This window comes from Heptranchias perlo, chromosome 7 (assembly GCF_035084215.1).
Source record: "Heptranchias perlo isolate sHepPer1 chromosome 7, sHepPer1.hap1, whole genome shotgun sequence".
In the NCBI taxonomy this organism is placed as follows: Eukaryota; Metazoa; Chordata; class Chondrichthyes; order Hexanchiformes; family Hexanchidae; genus Heptranchias; species Heptranchias perlo.
In genome coordinates this window covers 30795122-30810713 of record NC_090331.1, presented here as the reverse complement: position 1 = coordinate 30810713, position 15592 = coordinate 30795122, and the positions used below count along the sequence as shown (strand labels likewise).

Sequence of the window (15592 nt, the reverse complement as noted above, 5' to 3'; positions counted from 1 at the left end):
AGCAAAAACCAAAACAGCAATTTTATTTTAAATGTTGATCCATCCTTGCCCCCTCCTATTTCTCATCTACATGCTGCCCGTCGAGGCATGATTGGAAGGCATGACGCAGGTTCCACATGTACACTGATGACACCCAACTGTACCTCACCACCACCTCTCTCGACCCCTCCACTGCCTCTGTGTTTTCAGATTGCTTCTCCAACATCAATTTCCTTCAATTAAACATTGAGACGATCAAAGTCATTGTCTTCAGCCCCTGCCACAAACTCCGTTCTGTGTGTTTCCAGCTTTTTCTGTTTTATATAATACAATTTACATGTTTGATCCCAAATTATGTTTAATTGTTGTGCATATCTGTAAGCTTTGAAGTTATACTGATGTAATTATTGTCTCTGATGTATAATGTCATGGAAAATGTTATCACTGGCAAGAAATATATTGGAAAATTAATGAATGTACAATCCTTGCAACCGTACTGTTTTTGTTTTCATTTTGACCATGGATGCACTGAAACTAACACTGATGTGTATTCTGTACATTTTTTCTCTTAGCTGTAGTGCCACCACATGGCAGTGGAATGCTTATGATGCAGCTTAGCATACCTAACAACCCTCATCCACGGGCTCATTCTCCACCTCAGTGGAAGCAAAATAAATATTTCACCATGGACCAGAGAGGACACAAATCCATAGAACTTAACAACTCAGAGATTACCACACAGGTATGCAACTGGATACGAGTTGAAAGGGTAAATAACATTTAGTGATATCCTGTAACTTTTGTACATTTATTCATGTTATATACAGTAGAAGTGAGAAATGTTGTGGCTATCTCCTTGGACAGTTTTGAATACCTTGAATGTGTTGCATCAAATAAACGGATGATTGTCTTTGAAAGAACAGAATACAAGTTAAATTACTTGCCAATTATATTTGTCACTCATTTTAAGACTATATCAACCTGTACCCCATTCTCTATCTGAATTTAAAGTCTCAAACCTTTGTTCCCAGCTCTAATCTTGACACTTTTAACTCGTTCATCTCACTTGCCAAACTTCCTTTGCAAAATTGATGTCATCTAAGCATTTAAAAAAGGAGATAATTTCCAGCTTCACAGTTTGGATAGTAAACAGGAGGAGCGGATCACCTGCCCTTTATAGAACACATCCAATTTTCATATCCATTGAAATCAATGGAAGTGAAAATCGGGTGGATTTGATCCACTCTTCAAGTTATCGTCCAAGTGGTGAAGGTGAAAATTACCCCTGAAGTGTCTCTTAAAAAGCACTGCATGCTTTTAAGGTGGATGGGGTACTAGAATTCTGATCTTATGGGACTTAGTGGTATTAATGGTATATTGGTCATATTATATGGTATATCATAGAAGCATAGAACGTTACGGTATGGAAGGAGGCCATTCAGCCCATCGAGTCTATGCCGGCTCTCTGCCAGAGCAATCCAACTAGTCCCACTCCCCTGCCCTTTCCCTGTAGCCCTGCAATTTTTTTCCCTTCAAGTACCTGTCCAATTCCTTTTTGAAAGCCGCGATTGAATCTGCCTCCACCACCCCCTCAGGCGGTGCATTCCAAATCATAACTACTCGCTGTGTTAAAAAAAGTTTTTCCTCATGTTGCCTTTGGTTCTTTTGCCAATCACCTTAAATCTGTGACCTCTGGTTCTTGATCCTTCTGTCAATGGGAACAGTTTCTCTCTACAACTCTGTCTGGACCTTTCATGATTTTAAATACCTCTATCAAATCTCCTCTCAACCTCTGCTCTAAGGAGAACAACCCCAGCTTCTCCAGTCTATCTACATAACTGAAGTCCTTCATCCCTGGAACCATTCTAGTAAATCTCTTCCGCACCCTCTCTAAGGTCTTCACATCCTTCCAAAAGTGCGGTGCCTGGAATTGGACACAATACTCCAGTTGTGGCCATAAGAGATAGGAGCAGGAGTAGGCCATTCGGCCCCTCAAGCCTGCTCCGCCATTCATTGAGATTATGGCTGATCTGATTTTTACCTCAACTCCACTTTTCTGCCTTTTCCCCATATCCTTTGACTCCCTTGCCGAACCAGTGTTTTATAAAGGTTCATCATAACTTCCTTGCTTTTGTACTCTGTGCCTCTATTTATAAAGCCCAGGATTCCATATGCTTTTTTAACCGCTTCCTCAACCTGCTCTGCAACCTTCAATGATTTGTGCGCGTATGCTCCCAGATCTTTCCGTTCCTGCACCCTTTTGACATTGCAATAATATTAACAGTGTGGTGTTACATGCTTGGCTCTTTGCTGGGGTACAGTTCCATGGGCACTGGGTCCATGCCAGTAACTCACTCAAGTGGTCACTGTTCCTGTGTGAGCTTTGATAGCAAGTATTGATTAACTTTTCAACCAGCTCGATCCTGACCCTGTACTGACCTGGCATCCATAGTGCAAATGTTTTGCATGGATCGCTGGATAGCCTCATTTTTCTCTGTATAGCCCAGGGATGCTGTGGCCAATTGTGTTGCTATTGCTGCCCCAGCTGCGATTAAGTAACTTTGGATACACTAGGCATTGAACCTGATACTTCCTGATCTTCATAACTCACTCATTGGATAAATTATTCTGAGCTGTTGGGGGAGCCCTACAAATTAATTTTCAACACATCAGAGATTAAAACTTAGAAATGGGGCCACCTAAGGCCCCAAAATGGTGGGCAGGAAGTGTGCCACCCATCAAATTGGATAAGAAGAAACGAGAGGTGTCCTTTACCCAAGCTTGAAGCAGCCTTTAGACCCTTTGCATACACAAATAAGTGGCCTAACGCCTGCTTGAGGTCCCCGCTAAAACGTTGAATTGTCAAAGGCAGCCTCCGCCTTTGCGAGCTGCACTTAGGGAAACCAGCCGAACAGAATGTCTGCTAACCAGGAAGGTGATTAGATTATCTGAATGTGGAGCCAGAAGGAACGGGAGTGCTCCTCCCGACCCCACATTAATGGACGAGATTATCGCTCCTGACTGCCGCCGAAGTGCAAGGATCTTAATTCACTAGGGCATGGGTAGCTATTGGAGCTTGGTGAGGATGGAGTTTCTGAAGAGCAAACCTTTTTGAAGGTGAGAACATGGACCATGGTATGCTCAAATTATTGCTTGAGGAAGGAAGCATGGAGGCCAGGAAGGAAGCATGGAGGCCAGTAAGGAGAGTTTTGGAAAAATCGAGCCTTGAAGTGATGAGTCAATTAGGTTTCAGGCATGGATAATGTTTTGGCATCAGTGAGGAGAGTTAACTGCACAGGAATGATGCTACAAAGATGAAAATAATAGTATTTGTTAGGTTCAGAGGTGGAGAAGGAAGCTGAGCTTGAGGTTGAGCAACAACACGAGGTTCCATAACTCATGTGATTCCTCTGAGGTTACAAACAGGGAGTTTGAAGTCGAGGCTGGAGATAAGTAGTGTTGGTATGAGCCAGAGAGAATGGCTTTGGTTTTGTAGACATTTAGTTGGAGGAAATTCTTGCGCACCCAGTTCCTGTTGTCACAGACAATTGGGGAAATTAGCAATAGTGAAGATATAGAGCTTCATATCTTCATGTACCAATGGAAGCTGACTCTACTAACAGATAATGTTTCATTGGTAAGAAATAAAAGAGGAATGAATCAAGAATGTAACTTTGAGATATACCTGAGATGACTGTAGACAAACTGTTGGTAATGATGTAATATCTACAATGTGACTGGTCAGAGTGGAACCATGAAAGAGCAGTGTTATGATTTTTAATGGGTTAACTTTTTACATGAATTAATGGGTAAAATGGTGCAAACCGTGTAACAGTTTCTTCAGATGAGACTGCGCACTACCATGTTCATATATTGTCATTATAGGGTACAGGCATGCCCCTCTGATTAACCAAGTTTGATTTTCAATTTGTACCAATTTATTTAGTAGAGGTTGTGTGTTTCTTCGGCGTATGGGACGTTAAGCCACATTAAAATGTTTTTTTTAATTAAGAATCTGAGTTCATGAAGAGAGCTCGAAATGCTTTGGAGTTTGTTTGATTGCAATTGATATTGACTTTTTTTTTTAAACAGAGCAGTCCACAGCTAGGTAGTCCTGCTGTATCACCAGCCCAATCTCCTGCACCGCCACCAATGACGACTATAAAAAATGTCCGCTCTGGATTAGGACCCCTCCCAATAATGGCACAATTTCCTCGACCTATGGTCCCTGGACAAGGTATTTGTTTCAGAAATAGATGACAATGTACCTGAGCATCTTTGGTTTTAATTAAGATGCATGATGTTCTATTGTAGTTGTGACAAAAACGTAGCTTTCGCCCTGTGTCAAACAGGGAAAATTTCTGTGTATGCGGATGACACTAAGTTCAGAGGTACAGTAAGTTGTGTAGATGGGAGCAGGAGGTTACAAAGGGACAAACAGATTAAGTGAGTGGGCAAAACTGTGGTAGATGGACTTCAACGTTGAAGTGTGAGGTCGATCACTTTGGATCCAAGAAATACAAATGGAAATATTTTCTTAATCGCGAGAGACTAGGAACTGTCGAGGAGCAACGGGATTTGGGTGTGCAGGTACACAAATCACAAAGTTAGTGCACAGGTACAAAAAGTAATCAAAAAGCCTAATGGAATGTTGGCCTTCATCTCAAGAGGGCTGGAATACAAGAGAGAAAGTTATGCATCAGTTGTAAAGAGCTTTGGATGGACTCCATCTGGAGTACAGTGTTCAGTTTTGGGCACCAAACTGGAAGGATATAAATCAGTCACGGAGGGGCTTAAAGAGTTAAATTATGAGGCCAGGTTGCATAAACTTGGCTTGAGTTTAGACAGTTGAGGGGTTATCTAATTGAGGTGTTTAAAATGCAAAGGGATTTGATCAGGTGCATACAGAGAAACTATTTCCTCTGGTTGGGTAATCCTGAACAATGGGGCACAGTCTTAAAGTTGGAGCCCAGCCAATCAGAAGTGAAATTGGGAAGCACTTTTTCACACTAAGGGATGTGGAAATCTTGAACTCTCTCCTTCAAAAGACTCTGAATGCTGGGTTAATTGAAATTTTCAAGAATGAGATCGACGGATTTTTATTAGGTAAGGATATCAAGGGATATGGATCAAAGGTGGGTAAATGGAATTGAGGTACAGTTCAGCCATGACAAGGGGCTGAATGGCCTACTCCTGTTCCTATGTTCGGTATTGTATCTTTTTATTTTTTATGGCTTCTTTTAGACAAAGTAAATGTGAGTTTAAAATTAGCTTCAGATACCCATAGTTGGAAAAATACTTCTGTATCTGTGGTCGAGAGAGGGGTGGGAGAGCCAATACACAAAACCATCTTGATTCGTTCATAGTTCCAATGTGAGCCAGCTGCCTTCGTCTATCAACGATAGTCTGTTCAGAAATTAATTGGGTCATGTTGTATTTTTTGGCTGGGCATTATTTCTTTGAAATGTTAATTAATGTATGCAGGGTTACAGACTGGAAAGTAAACAAATTCATTATCTGTTAAAGACCAACCCATCTGAGAACTCTGGAAAGGAAGATTAATATCCTTGAGCCAAAAGCTATCTTTTTACATAAAGATACTACCATCACAACTTCTCTCAGTTCAGTGTTAGAGATTGCTGCAAGAGAGAGAGGTGACAGGCCATTGGGAAATAGCAATACAATGCAAGCTTCTTTCTAGGCCCTTAGTGTTTGTTTTCATTTTCACTTGCAAATATTGACACTTAGATTCCATGGACCAACATGGGACCAATATGTGCTCAAGTCCGAGAGTGCCATCCAACTAAATCAAGCCAACATTTATTTAATGTGTATCTCACAATTTCTGGCCAGATATGTTTGCTGAGACACTTTACAGATCTGCATGTATGGCAGGAAGAAAGCTACAGAGGGTCTACAGACATTCATCTAGGTCACACGTTGGGCATAACCTACTGATAATTCAACGTCTAATCCAGCATCAATGGTGGTAGGATAGAAGAGCCAATTTGCTGGCTGGGACTCAGGCAATTGGGTCACTCCTATCTACTTAGCATCCTACACCACCAAAAACTGTCGCCTCAGGTGTGCTGTTGTTGATCTAGATGATACACTTCAAAACCATCCCACAACAGAATGTGGCACAAACCATTGAACCAACCTGTTAAAGGAGGGATTCTTATTTATAATTTATTCCTCAAACTACCTTGAATATCAGGTAGCACTGATTTATTAAATATACAGCACATGTAATAGTACTTAAATATACATGTAAAAAGTAATACTTACAACCGAACCTAATGATGGTTGGTTGAGATTCAAACATGTTACAGTTCTGAGCTCAGTACCTTAGGCCTTTACGAATCCAAATAGTCATTACAAATGCCCAATTTTTATTCATTTTTTTTTACTCCTTTCACTTGACAATCCACACAATTCTGCATTACATAATTATATAAAAGTTAAAATGTAACTTCATATATGGAGAATCTAATTGACTTATCCCTTATCAATAACTTTAGCTTTCCTTACTTAACTTCCCTACTTTATCTTATTGATAATTTCACTCTTGTCACATATGATTGCTATTCCACCAAGTGAAACTTTTTATTATTTGATTCAGTACCAGTCAATGTCTTGCTTCCCCATAAATCCCAGGTTAAAGTTCTCCTATATATGAATCAGTATGCACTGGCATGTCTTATAATTAAGTTTACTGAAGTGACCAAACAGACTGTTGTTTTAAGGTCAGCCCTGGCTCAGTAGCCCAGTGGTACTTTAAATTGACTTAAACTTCCCTGCTTAACAGGCAAAGGCTAAAGGTTACTATTACTACAATATAAAGATAAATCAATAGCAGTACAACCTTAGCAGACTTCAGGACAGGCTGATTAATCCTTAACCCACCAGCACAAGCATTCTTGCAAGAGAAAAAACAATGCATCAGCTGAGGGGACCTCACTGAAATCTATTTTAAGGGTTCATTTTGATATTTCATTGAAAGGCTGCCCTGTTAGAGACCATCTTACACTATGGAGAGTAATCCCTGTAAAAATGAGCATTCTCCCACCTTCTGAACCTTTTACAGATGCTGCCCATCACCATCCCAATTCCAGGACCTCAGCAAGCATCATTCTAGATTCCTTTGGGCAGGGAAGTGGCCAAGGATATGTCTGGAGTGGCATCACCTCACCACCAAAAGGCAGGCTAATTTTTTCTAACTTCAAACATTTTAATAGGCAGCACAACTCCATGGAATTATTGCCTGGTACAGTTTCTCCACAAAAACCTCTACTAGTGATGCACATGTGCACACACAACCTTTTCATGGACTTTCCTCTCTCCGCCCCCGCCCCCCACCTCGAGAAAAATCAGTGGGAATCTGAAAACACCCTTGGGCTACAAATACAAGGGGCCTAGAGAGAAGCTTGCATTGTTTTGCTACTTCCCCTTGGCCTGTCAGCTCTCTCTCGCAGCAATTTCTGAGGCACTCTGCAAATCTGATCGGGCCACATCCTGAGTACTGTGGTTGCTTTTGGTCAACAAGACACAGAGAAATATCCAAATCCTGGAGATGGCGCAGGGAAAGGCAATAAGGCTGATGCCCAGTATGAGAAGACAGAGTTATATGGATAGCCTAGAAAAACTCAGGCTCATCAGCTTTGAAAGGAGGCAAATGAGAAAGAAACCATGAAGCTGTATATAAGATCGATATTTATCTATATCTCCCTCTCACATGCTCTACCCTCCCCTTCCCCCTCCCTTCTTTCTCTCACACTCTATCTCTCACTTGAAAAGTATTAATTGGCTATAAAGTGCCATGGGACATCATATAATATGTTCTATAACATAGATATATATATAGATGTGTGTCTATCCCTCTTCCCTTGTCTGTGTGTGTTTTGCTCTCTTTTTATCTCTCCTTTCTCTTCACTCCTCCCTCTCCCTTGTGTTTGTCTCTCTTTCATTCCAGCCTTCTCTTCTGGGTTGCTGTCTTCTCATGCATCTGTCTTTCTTGCATCTACTTTTACAGTTTACAGTAGCAAACACTTCACTACTGCAGTACTCCAAGTTGGTTTGAGGATGTTAGGGTCCCACAAACCAACAAACGTCTGTACCACTTTGGTGCACTATTTGTATTTGGAGCTCAGAACAATGTATTGTAAAATTTCAAGAGATTTCTACTCTTTTTAAAGATTCCGCCCCCCCCCACCACCACCCCCTTTGCTGAAGGTACTAGCTCATGTTGGGATGCTAATGACTTTTTTATTTGCATACTTAATGCAATAGACAACAAGAAAACATAAGGATAATGTAAATATTACATTTTTAAGCAAGTCCCCAAAATGACAAGAATCGTTTTGGGGTTGGGGAGGTGGGGAAATGGCTTTAATTTGCACTCTGATCATTGCAGTACCAGATCATGTTACTCTCCTAAAACTATGTTGCTCTTTTACATTTAAAGATGTCACGCATGGCAATATGACTTGGACTACAGGATGCAGTGAAGTATGATGTAAACTACCCAAAATTTGTCATAGGTTTAAATGATGCACAACTAGCTGTAAGTTTTTAACTTGAAGAAATGCATTAATTTTTGCTACCCATGTGGATCATGCCTTGACATTAAGGAAAATGTTGGCGAGAAGAACCTCTCTCGTATCACTTGGCCTGTAGTCTCTCTTACCCAGCCTGCCTTCTGCTCCTACCAATTATTCTCTGGCATAAGGTACTTCAAGGCAGTCAGTGGTCCTATTCATTGTTAGTGATTGATAGTCTAATTGCTTTAAAAGTCGTTGTTATTAACATTTGGAAGCGCCTCAAATAACTAACTAGAACTTCAGCCTCGTTGATTGTCCTTGGTATTCTGTCATAGATGCCTTGAGTTTTACTTTTCTTTAAATATGCATGATTATAGTACTGATTTATGTAGATTGTAAATTTAAATTATATACTGGAGGAAGTATTTTTAAAATTATTTTCTTTTAAAGGAGATGGACGCTACCCTTTGCTTGGCCAGCCTTTGCAATACAATGCTCCAATCCGTCCTCTTCTCCATGGACCGCATATAGTCTCAACACAACAGGTTGGTTAGAGTATAACCAAAACAATAATGTTCTGAACTAAATTGCTTTTCAAGATCAAATTGTTGGGTTTCTCCTAACACCTAGCCACTTACTGGGAAAACCTATATCTGAAAACATTTGGTTCTTTCATGGTGTGTAACTATCTGATGAAGCTTCGTTATCCATTTATTTCTTGTAACGTTTGAGAATTTGCTTTACTAGGCACTTACTCTTCTTGAAAATACAGTTATATTGTAATTTTTTTGTTATTTTTATGCAATTACTTAGATTTTTTTGGTTTAGTGTTTGTGTGTTGAATTTGTTAGGGTCAGAATTTGAGTAGGCATGGAGGAAGAGGAAAGAGACAGACAAGGAAAGCAGCATCAACAGATCTTGGTGCAGGAGAACCAGGTACGTAAATAAATGCAACACTTCTACAAAAAGGCAATGCGCTGCATTCTGCATTCATTTTGCAACGGTCTGCTGCAATGGCGTCAAATATAGTTGTATCCAAATTCTATCAACAAACTGATGGAATAAATGTAATTAGACTATTGTGATCTATTTATTCACTGGACACATAAGAACATAAGAAATAGGAGCAGGAATAGGCCATATGGCCCCTCGAGCCTGCTTCGCCATTCATTAAGATCATGGTTGATCTTTGACCTCAACTCCGCTTTCCCGCCTGATCCCCATATCCCTTGATTCCCCTAGGGTCCAAAAATCTATCCATCTCAGCCTTGAATGTACTCAACGACTGAGCATCCACAGGAATGCAGGACACTTCCCTAATCAAGCTACTCTCAAACCAAGAACCAATTGTCATCTTCCTAAGTATAAAAATATCTTGGGAAGCATTGTTCTTTTTTCCCTCTCCAGAAGGTGCCAACTCTTGGTATAGCTCTTTAGGTGCTAGCAGCTCTCCAGTATCTCACCCAAGTGTTCATTCCTCGTGTGTGAGCCTCAGTGGTGTGTGTCAGCAGACTATTCAACTATAGAGAATATCACTGCCAGGCTTAATTTTGTCAATTGCCATAACTGCTACCCTGGTTACAAAGATCAATTCAGATGAGGAAGGCTATTCTACCCATCAATCTCATCCTTCTATAGGTATCTGTGGTCACTTTTCCTTCCCTCCTCCCCATAACAGTATCTGTAAAGATCACAATGACAGAGGTCAGATATCAGCGAATTGAGCACAGACCAAAAATCAAGACTAGGACCCTCTTGATTATGGCTTTATACCATCATGCGGTACATTTATCCTCTAAACTATTATGGAGCTAAACATTCCTTTTTAAAGAAAGCATATCAATGTTTCAGATTTCCAAACACTGAATTATGGCCTTTCTGAGCATTTTGAAACTCGAATAATTGAATCTAATAAACCGAAGATTTACAGATTAATTTCCACGGGAAGATTTTATCTCCCTCAAATCAATTTAGAGGTATAAAGTCAACAGCTAGGATTGCGGGCAAGTTAGGCAAACAATACTGCTGGCAAATACAGTCAGGTGAAAAGATTTAGGCAAAGGATCCCCCCACCCCAGCGACCAAATGCACCACTGATGCATCTTAATAAGTATTTTGCTGCTTTCCACAAAAATTAGCGAGTAGCAGACAGGATTCAGTATCTTTTGAACAGATATAACCCTGTTACATCGGATACATGGGTGAAAGAGACTATCAAAGTTATTTCTTTCACTTCAATCGAAGGTTTCTACAATTCATTTTTTTAAAAAAACGTTCTCAGTATAATTGGAGATCGGATGTTTTGGTTTTAGCAGTGAAAGAGCCTTTTCTATGTTGAATCCTAAAGCAGATTAACTCAGAGTAGGAAAATAGCTTGTACTTCTCCTGTCACTTTATTGTCCTTGAATGCATAGGAAGTTTCTAATCCATACCGGATCTAGGATCAAACAATTTCATTCACCAGAAATCCAAAGTGGTCCACATCAGACTACATCAGGCAATTGATCCAGGAAAATGCCCAGAAGATTTTGGATGCATACATTCACATAGTGATATGATTCTTCCATCTGAAGTACTTCAAGTTCAGTGTAGTGTGTAAATCACTAGTACAAAGTACTGGATGATTATTTCAGCAGAGCTCCCTCTCAAAACTCTAACAGTGGATAGTTCATCAAATTCTGAGTATCATGTGAAAGCTGGGATTCCTCACTAAGTGAAAGAATTCTAATTACAGCCAGCATGGGCTATGTCCTTCGTCGGTGCTTGATTCCAGATATTTTTGGGCGTAATCAAGTCGGCTTAGTTGGCAGTACTCTCGCCTTTGTAGTCAATTTGACTCTCTCTCTGTTCAATTGTTTGAGACTGTCACCATTATGGTTAATAGCCATATGACTTTATTTAGCACAAGCAAGAATCAATACATTACAGTATTTAAGCAGTGGTTTACAAAGCACAGTTGCGAATTGTATTACCCTGTTGTCCTTTGGGTAGAAGCCACGATCTCATTCCCCGTTCCTTCATTCATGTATTCTTGTTCTTATTTATCCGCCTGGTACTTTCTTTTCTGTCCTCTACACAAACAAGTTTCAGATCCCACCAGTTAGACCCAAAAAAATGGAACTGCGGCAACACGTACTTGTCCAAAAGAGAATAGTACCTTGTGGCCCCCCCCCCTTATCTTTCCTTATTCTCAATAACAAGATTCTTAGCACAATGTTTCCCTGTCCCTGCAGTTGATGAATCACCCTATAGGCCTTGAAGGTAATGGGGGTACTAGCTAGCTTCAGTGTTTCAGTATATCTGAAGGAGTAGGGTACCGTTATGTCCCTCCCTTAGTTTGCAATAACAAAATTCTCATGGCTTAGTGCTTGCAGCTGCAGTAGGTTAATTTAAAAGCAGTCTATGTTATGGTACTGTAGTTTCAGCTAAAGCCTTGACCAATTAACCCTTTCAAGCCTAGTTCTCCTAAATACCTTCTAAGAACTTAAGAAACAGGAGCAGGAGTCGGAGTCGGCCGTACGGCCCCTGGAGCCTGCTCTGCCATTCGACCTCAATTCCACTTTTCCGCCTGATCCCCATATCCCTTGATTCCCCTAGAGTCCAAAAATCTATCTATCCCAGCCTTGAATATATTCAATGACTCAGCATCCACAGCCCTCTGGGGTTGAGAATTCCAAAGATTCACAACTCTCTGCATGAAGAAATTCCTCGTCATCTCTGTCTTGAATGGCCGACCCCTTATCCCTCGCCTGTGCCCCCTTGTTCTAGACTCTCTAGCCAGAGGAAACAATCTCTCAGCATCTACCCTGTCAAGCCCCCTCATAATCTTATATAGTTCAATGAGATCACCTCTCATTCTTCGAAACTCCAGAGAGAGTAGGCCCATTCTACTCAACCTGCATTCTAAACCTATATCTCCTTACACCTTTGAGTCAGGGTGTTGTGGGTTGAAGCCCCATTCCAAGACTTGAGCACATAATTTAGGCTGATCTTTTCAGAGCTGCCATTCTTTGGATAAGACGTTAAACTTTAGCCCTGTCTCTGCCTGTCCACTCGTTCAGGTGGATATTTAAAGATCTCATTGCCTCTATTTGAGCATGGAATTTTCCCAATGTTCTACCCAGTATTCTTTCTTCAACCTATAACACTAAAAAGTAGGTGAACTGGTCTTTCATCTCCATGCTGTTATTGGGCTCTTGCTGTGTACAAATTGGCTACTGCTTTTGCCTACATCCTAACAGTAACTGCACTTCTAATTAGTTTGGTGCATGTGGAAAGTTTTAAGACATTTCTGGAAGATGTAATAAAAGAAGGTCTTTTTATAGTTTCATTGCAACTGGGCTACTTCCTGATCATGCAGCTTGTATACTGCACCCTTTCAATAAGGGTCAGGATTTGGGCAAGATGGCATTTTTTGGATACCTAAACCATTTTATAAATTTACGGCTTCTTGTTTAGTAATCAGACTTTGTCACAATAATACCAGCTACCTGAAACTCCAAATGCACACTAAGCTCAACTCCATGCTTCTTTTTCATTTTGAAGGAACTGGAGAATTGAAACAGTATAGTTGTTCATCATAGGTGCTGCTTCTCCAAAGGAAAGCCAAAATAATATTTTCACTGGGTTTTCAGTATTAATCTACTGTGTATTAAACAACCAAAACAATTGTGTTTATTTGTTGCTTGCTTTTTTTTGTGTTTTTGCTTATACTTTTTTCAAAACTTCATTTTCTTCAGTGTAAATTAGATTAAAACTCTGCAAAAATTGGCTGTTTTCATTATTATCTGTTTTCATTATTAATGCAGTAATAAAAAATTGTATTGAAATCTGTTCACTGAATATATTTTCAGAAAATTTAGATATTTGATTCAGTCTTACATCCCTGATTTTTTTTTAATTCACTCAAAAGCATATACTGTTATGAATTCCTATTGAAAATAGAAATTTCTAATTATCAGATGGGGAAGGTGTTTTTTAAAATTTAAAACCGATTTAGTTGTGATGTAATTGTCACTTGATAATTGAAAGGCTTACTATCAGTGATTATGACCATAACACTCTGGTTGATTCAGAGATCCGGCACTCCCAGTAAGGAGTGCAAGATCAAGAATCGTCCATACTATCGTTACCGCATTTGTTTTTAACCAAGCTTATTCAGCATATTTGCACCATTAAATTGTAGGAATAATATCGCTTAAGCCTAATCACTAATACTGTAACAATATACTTCTATGTGATCCTTTTAAGTCATCATTGCAAATTGCTTCCACCACCACTCATTACCGGTAGCAGATTGTAACCAGTACTTCATCCTAGCTCAACATACATTTTTCAGGCACAACCAAAGTTTTGACAGATGAAAGGTAAAGACTAACTACTGTTATATGTTTATCACAGTTTATGTGGATATAATAAAATTTCCCAAGCTAAACTTCACCAAAATCCCAGTGGTGGACTAAAACCTACAACAAAGTATCACATACCTACCATTACACTTCACTAAAATCCTGGTGACAGTGCTGCTGCATTACTGATTTTCTTATGGCAGGTGTTATTGGTGAATGGTTAGTGTGTTAAATATTTTATATTCTTTTTGTTTGAAAAAAGAATATGCATTGTATGCAGATATTCAAATTTGGGTTTAATCATTAATTGCTATGCCAAAATTCCTAGAGCATGCATTAAGATGTGGGATATGACTTAACTCCAATACAATTTCTGCAAATCTCAATGTGCTTTCAGCAACCAGCAGGATTGAAGTCATTGGCTTCTGTTTGTGTTACAATTGCCTCTGGATGCACCGTCTTTCATCACCCGATACAAGGAAAATAAAGTTTTAACAAATACAGTGTGAAACTGTTAACTTTGCTGCTTGTTTTCTATTTGCAAATTACTTGTCTTCTGTCTTTTCTTCCAGTTATCAGCAGAGTCCTGGAGGTGACTGACCTGCCAGAAGGAATTAGTCGCACAGAAGCTGATAAGCTTTTAAGTGAACTCTTTAAAGCTGGTGCCAAGATTCGATGGCTGCGAGACACTCAGCCACATTGTGGTGGTGGTGATAGCAATGCAAACACAGAACACTCAAAACCTTCCAGTGACTTGGCGTCTATGTACACAATCATAGTGATGTTTCCTTCAAAACTGGCTGCTCAGAATGCATTGTTGAAACAAAATAACTCAAACAAATTCAAACTGAGAACAAGCAAGAAGCACTACGATTTTCACATTATGGAAAGGGCTAGTTCTCAGTAGTATATACTGCACTGGACTTGCAGTCTCTTCCACTTTTTTCCCTTCTCGATTGGGCTTGTATAATGGTTTCTGTTGACGTATAGACTCCTGGAACGTGGTGTTTTATGATCTAACAAATTGAAGAAAACCAGTGATCCAGCAAAAAAGGCTATGAGTTTCCTAATTTATGTTCACCGTTGTCACAACAAAGTATCCGAGCATATCACAAAGCAGCGTCTTTATATGGAGAATGCTGTAGAACCACAGTACAAATTTTATAGCCTTTTTGTTTTATATTTGTGAATCTTGTATCCAATCCAGAGCTCCATTGTACAGCAACTCATGTCAACACCATCAGCCAATAATTACTCGCCTTAACAGGTTTTTACCCCAGCACAACCAGCAAAATGTGAGCTTGCTTAAAAAAAAATCAAAAATAAATTAATTTGGAGAAGCCCAAAGTAGTTTGTGGGAATGAAGTGTTTCATTATCTTTCTTGGCTGGTCACCAGTGATCTACAAAGAAGTGTGTGAAAACAATGCCTATAGATGCAGCAGAGGATTTTGCAGTTTGTCATCTTGGATCCAATGAGTTTGAAACTTAGTCCCCAATACCCTCTTTGGGTCATCTTCATACTCACTAATTGGGCTCATAAATTTATTTGTGTGGACATTCCTCTTTGTTTTGATGCCCCAGATTGCAAAGTTTTTTGTGTTACTTCTTAAATGCTGGACATTTGTTAGAAAGTTTAAGTGTTTTAAGTTCACCCAATATTGAGGATCACTGGACATCAACAGAATTGTTGCATTATTGACATACAAACCTATCATTTTTTTTTT

At 39.6% G+C, this 15592-nt stretch overlaps 1 protein-coding gene across 13 annotated transcripts in view; it reads left to right on the top strand.

Moving 5' to 3' along the window:
* The window catches only part of LOC137323587 (R3H domain-containing protein 1-like), a 119737-nt gene extending 104523 nt beyond the window's left edge, over positions 1-15214 (top strand). For 11 of the 13 annotated variants that reach the window (XM_067987231.1, XM_067987232.1, XM_067987241.1 and 8 more), the window contains 6 exons: positions 552-721; positions 4072-4216; positions 7067-7180; positions 8970-9064; positions 9371-9455; positions 14440-15214. In XM_067987231.1, coding sequence (XP_067843332.1) covers positions 552-721; positions 4072-4216; positions 7067-7180; positions 8970-9064; positions 9371-9455; positions 14440-14774 — 944 coding nt within the window. In that variant the 3' untranslated portion in view covers positions 14775-15214. Of the gene's footprint in view, positions 1-551; positions 722-4071; positions 4217-7066; positions 7181-8443; positions 8708-8969; positions 9065-9370; positions 9456-14439 lie in introns of those variants that run through there. The other 2 variants (XM_067987235.1, XR_010963401.1) reach the window with 2 other exon arrangements.
* Positions 15215-15592: the final 378 nt, after the last annotated feature.